The following is a 5,117-nucleotide window of genomic DNA, read 5'->3' on the forward strand; positions in this document are numbered from 1 at the left end:
CCCACCCCGAGGATTCACCGACCCGGTGCTTCTCTGGGAATTAGGACAAAGGCGAGCTTCCTGTGCCACCACACTCTGCACAGCCAGCCGCGTGTCTGTCGCAGCATTGCATGTGGCCGCGTGGAGGTGCGAGCGTGTGACCTGAGGCTGGCGTGGAGGCCCCGGAGGAGAAAGCCGCTCAAGACGGCTGTCCCTGTCCCAGGAAGGTTGGGGTGTTGATACCTAAGTATGTGGCGTGTTAACTTCAGTACCTCTTACTCCCTTAAGTGCTTCCACAGCATTTTTCTAATATATTATATGCATTTTTATTGAATGTCCTACTGATGTCATAAAACCACCTGCAGGAATGGTTTGCACCAGGGGGAGCTCTCCTTTCCGCGCAGGTGTTACTCGTCCGCATGGGACGTCTCCCTGGGGCTCGAGCACATGCGCAGACGTTGCTCTCACCAGTGAGCATGCTGGGCTCTTGAGTTTAATCGTCCCTGTAGTCGGGGCCTCGACAAATGATCTCCAGAATTTTGACGAAAGAGAACTTGTTTTTTTAATTTTTGTTTTGCATTTGCCGTTTGCTAACAAGCTGCTAATATTTCGTTTTGGTTCTTTTCTTTAGCAGTTTTGAGGAGTGTTGGTGAGTTTTCTGTCTGTGGAGAGTGTGTGTTTGGGTCTTGCTCTCGTGCAGAGAAAGACTGTCCCCTCCTCTGAGGTGCTTCCCCTCCGTGCCCCCGTGGGCTCCCAGTTGTAGCCTCATAGACAGAATTCTCCTTCCAACTGCAATGTTCTGTGATAATGAATAGCCCATCTCCAGTCTGCTGTGTCAAACCCTCCCAGTCTGGTAGCAGTTCATTGCTGTGCTCACTCGAAGCGAAGACCCAGTTTTGTTCCTCCAGGATATGAGGAGCCCAGGCCGGGCAGGTCCCCAGGTGCTGGGATTTCAAGTCAGCCCACTGGTGCGTTTGGGAGTCCCTTCCTGCCTTCTTTTACAAGAACCTGTGGCTTTTCAGTTTTCAGTTTCCCTTCACGTCTTGTAGGAATGAAGCCAGCTCACATTTTAATGGTATTTAATAGTTAATGGAGATTTGTAAAACAGTATTACTAGGGCCAGTTTGATCCCTGGAGGGAAAACCAAGAATTAATACAACCAAGTGACTTTTTCCACCAGCAATGAGATGGCAGCCAGAAACCACCATGCCTGCTGCCTGGGGTCCCCACTGCCGTTCCAGGCCTCCCCAGACTCGCCCGGGGCGCTTGCCCCGGCCCAGAACAGGGGCTCCGCCCTGGGGCTTGTGAGGCACCCGTAGTCCTCAGAACTGCTGCCGTCGTGGAGCTGGAGCAGCTCAGGGGCCGTGGCTGGGCGGACGCTGCTGGAGGTGCTGCACGCTGAGGACACCCTCCCCTGTGGCTGAGGCTCTGAGGCTGCCCCCGTTTAGGCCTGTGGTTGGGCTCCCACGCTCGTGTGTTCACGGTCATCCGTGAACAGCACCCCTTTGAAGTGCATCCTTTCTCACTCCCGCCACGTTCTTCCCGTGTTACTAACAGGATCTGTGGGAACACACAGTGAGTGGGGTGATGCTTTCTGTCCCGCTTGTCGGAGGCTTTGTGTTTGCTGAAGTGAACACACCCATCTCCATACACACGTGTACGTGTATGTGCAGCACACGTTCCGTGTGTTCTCTAAATATTGGCTCCTGGGAAGAATAAATTTTAAAACTCCTGTTTCGGGATTGTATTCCTAAGACTCAGTTGTCTTAAATGGCAGCTATTCATTTGGCAGTGATTGCAGATTGGAAAGCAGCGTGTGCACCTCGCGCTGTGCAGGCTTGACCGCAGCCTGCTGCATGGGCTTCTGGCAACTCCATCGTTTTTCACTGTGGTGTCTGGGCTTGGGGTGTTGTTTCTTCCGGGGTGCTTCGGTTTTTGTTTTTGCATGTTTACCCCATAGTCCGTCAGGGGAATGGGCAGGGCAGTTTGTTGGTGACCCAGCTTCGGGTTACCCTGGAAAGAGCCCAGCAGGGAAAGGGCTCAGTCCTACCGTGTGACCCTCACCTCCAGGGGCAGCAGCGGAGGGTGTGGTCCTCCCTCTTCCCCTAAACTCAAAGGGCAGCTCTTCGAGGGGACCGGTCAGGGCCCCTCCTTACATGAAGCATGGCTGCCTTATACGTCTCCCTGTTTCCCTCAGCTTCCTCAGGTGGTCTGAAAAATAAACTTATAATATTGGGTTGATTAGGGATCTTAGCTAAGAGACATGCAATTTACCATCCCCACCTAGAAGGTCCCACGAAGCCAGGGACGTGGAGTTGGATCCCCAGAGGCTGGTGTTTGTGCCGGGCAGTAGCTTAGACATCAGATCCCAAGATGCACAAGCTGCTCGGTGGCAGGGAGTGGGAGGCGAGGGAAGGACTGGTTTTCAAAGCCAGTGAGGCGTCCAGGCCTGGCCTCCAGTTCGGCATGTTCTCCATGCCCCACTTCATCTGATGGAACATTAAGCAGGGGAGTCCCGGAGCAGGGGAGAGAGGATGGAAGCCCAGTTTTCTGGGGACTTGCTGGGGTAGACACACGAGGGAGGGTGTGGGTCTGTGTGCAGAAAGTTTGAAGTCCTGATTGGCCAAATGAAAAGACAGCGTTTCTTTTGGCAAAGTCCAGCCCCTACTGCAGTCTCCCTTCACTGCGGTGTGAACCACTCTGGTGTCAGCAGGTCTCCACTCAGGTACTGCTTAAAAACTGACAGAAGAGGTTCTTAGGTGAAAGGTTATGAGCATCCAGGTAACTACTGGGTTCAGCATCTGTACACACAGGTAGAAACACAGTCAGAATACAGATACATGCAAACATGGATAAAAGACTTAATTGTATTTTAACATTTCAAGCCTCTACTGTACAGACAGAATGGATCTGCTGAGATTTCCTCTTGTCCACCAACAACTAGACTAGCCTAGGAAACAGCCCTAAGTAACAGGAGGCTTCACCTCGTGTTGGTTGTGGGCAGTGGTGGGGAGGTGCTACTGTCCCCACCAATTCGAGAGAACCCTTAGAAGCTGTTCTCATCCTTTTTAGTACGTCGTCCAGCTGCCAGTCCATCATCTACATACCACAGGACATTGTCAGAGCCAAGGAGATCATTGCCCAGATCAACACCCTGAAAACCCAAGTGAGTTACTACGCAGAGAGGCTCTCGAGGGCGGCCAAGGACAGGTCCGCCACTGGCCTCGAAAGAACACTCGCCATCTTAGCAGACAAGGTAGGAGAGGCTACCCTGCTGCAGGTGGGTGGGGGTCCCTTGGGTTTCTGAATACCCCTGGACACCTCATGTGTGCTTAGAGCTGTCCACACAAATGGTGCCATTGGGATGACCTTGAAGGTCTGACTTCAGATCCTATTCCCACAAAGCCCTGGGGCGGGGGGTTGGTGACTGGCCCATGGTCACAGAGCTGGATGGGGGCAGACCAGCGATAGAGCCCGGAGCTCAGGAGCCTCAGCTGTGGCTTCATGCACTTGGCTTTCCAGGGAGCGCACGGGGGTCTTGTTGAAGCTGGGACAGTTCCTCTGCTTCCTTAGTGACTGCCTACCCAGCACATTTTGGGCCACATTTCTGTTGTACTCACAGTTCGAAAAAAGAAACTGAATTATTATACACACATAATATAAGAACAGTATAATTTCACTGGCTTATATATAGTCCACAAACCAGCTTCTAATGAACTGTCATCTGATCCTGATTAAAAATTGATGGATGATGCTTTTTCACATGACTCGGTGCCTCTCTCAACATACGTGCCTCTGCCAAACACACACGTGCCCGCAAGCACACACACAAGTGCACACACAGATTCTGGTCACACTTCCCCACACACACCTGCTTCACTGGGATGAGCTGCTTTTCCCCGCCCGAATGTCTTGTATCCTTCCCATGTGTTTGCCCAGTAAAAAGACTGAGAGCCGGGGATTAAATCCACTCATAAAATAAAGGTGACGTTGTCAGACGTCAAATTCTGAGCCACAGAGCTGCTGTTGCGTGCAGAATTCCCCAGAACCGCAAGTGCTGTGCCAGGAATCCCGCTGCCCGGGGCTTCGGGTATTAGATGTGAAGCATAAGTCTTCAGCGGTTAAACTGAAGTGAGGCCTGTGCCCTGGGATGGAGGGACAGCCCGGGAAGCCAGTGAAGGCCGGCACTGGGCTCAGCGCGGGCCCCTCCTCCAGCCATGTCAGGCTCAGAGGCTGGCCGGGGTCCAAGAATGTCAGAGGCTTCTTGGCCTCCCTGTCCTCCTCCTTGCGTCCTCCGGGCTTCTGTGGGAAATTCTTGCCGAGATTCAGCCGGGCCTGTGGTGCGGCAGGCAGCCTTTAACCTTGGACGTCCCGAGGGCTGCAACTCTTGGGGTGTGGGCACCGTGCAGGAGGGCAGAGGGGGGCGGGCTGGGCGCTCAGAGAGGCCGGGCCCCGCAGCCCCACCTGGGTGCTCAGCGGCCAGGTGTGCGTGTGTCCCTGCAGACCCGGCAGCTGGTCACCGTGTGCGACTGCAAGCTGCTGGCCACCTCCATCCACGGGCTGAACGCGGCCCGGCCCGACTACATCGCCTCCAAGGCCTCGCCCACCTCCACTGAGGAGGAGCAGGTGATGCTAAGGAACGACCAGGACACCCTCATGGCCAGGTGGTCGGGCAGGAACAGCCGGTCTTCTCTGCAGGTGGACTGGCACGAGGAGGAGTGGGTGAGTCTGCCGCCCCCGCCCGTCACCCTGCTGCTGAGCCGGCCTGGAAAATGTGAGGCCTCGCTCCCTCGCGGGTGTCGGGCCCAGCCCGGGCCCTGCCTCCTCGGCCTCCGCTGGCCGTCAGCCCTGCCGGAGCCACGTCTTTCTGGAGATGTGGGAGCTGAGGTGCTGGGCAGCTTGGTGAGGATTTGGGAGACGCCACCCTGACATCCTGTCACGATGTTGCTTCTGCTGCGTGGGCTCTGAGAGCAGGGTCTGCCCCTTGAGGGAGTGACACAACACGGACTCGTGTTTGTCATTTGCTGGGACTGTTCTTCTGCGGTGTCGTCTGGGGGCACCGGATTACCGGCGGCAGCAGCGCGCTCCCCCAGGCCTGCCCTGGCGTCCTGAGTGCTGCCTGGGTTTCTGCAGGGACC

At 55.2% G+C, this 5,117-nt stretch overlaps 1 protein-coding gene across 5 annotated transcripts in view; it reads left to right on the forward strand.

The window, feature by feature from the left end:
- Positions 1-5,117, forward strand: part of INPP4A (inositol polyphosphate-4-phosphatase type I A) — a 54,291-nt gene that overhangs the window by 22,169 nt on the left and 27,005 nt on the right. For 3 of the 5 annotated variants that reach the window (XM_007466877.1, XM_007466876.1, XM_007466874.1), the window contains exons 13-15: positions 614-628; positions 3,052-3,235; positions 4,483-4,701. In XM_007466877.1, coding sequence (XP_007466939.1) covers positions 614-628; positions 3,052-3,235; positions 4,483-4,701 — 418 coding nt within the window. The remainder of the gene's footprint in view (positions 1-613; positions 629-3,051; positions 3,236-4,482; positions 4,702-5,117) is intronic. The other 2 variants (XM_007466875.1, XM_007466878.1) reach the window with 1 other exon arrangement.

This window comes from Lipotes vexillifer, unplaced genomic scaffold, assembly GCF_000442215.2.
Source record: "Lipotes vexillifer unplaced genomic scaffold, Lipotes_vexillifer_v1.1 scaffold28, whole genome shotgun sequence".
Taxonomy (NCBI): Eukaryota; Metazoa; Chordata; class Mammalia; order Artiodactyla; family Lipotidae; genus Lipotes; species Lipotes vexillifer.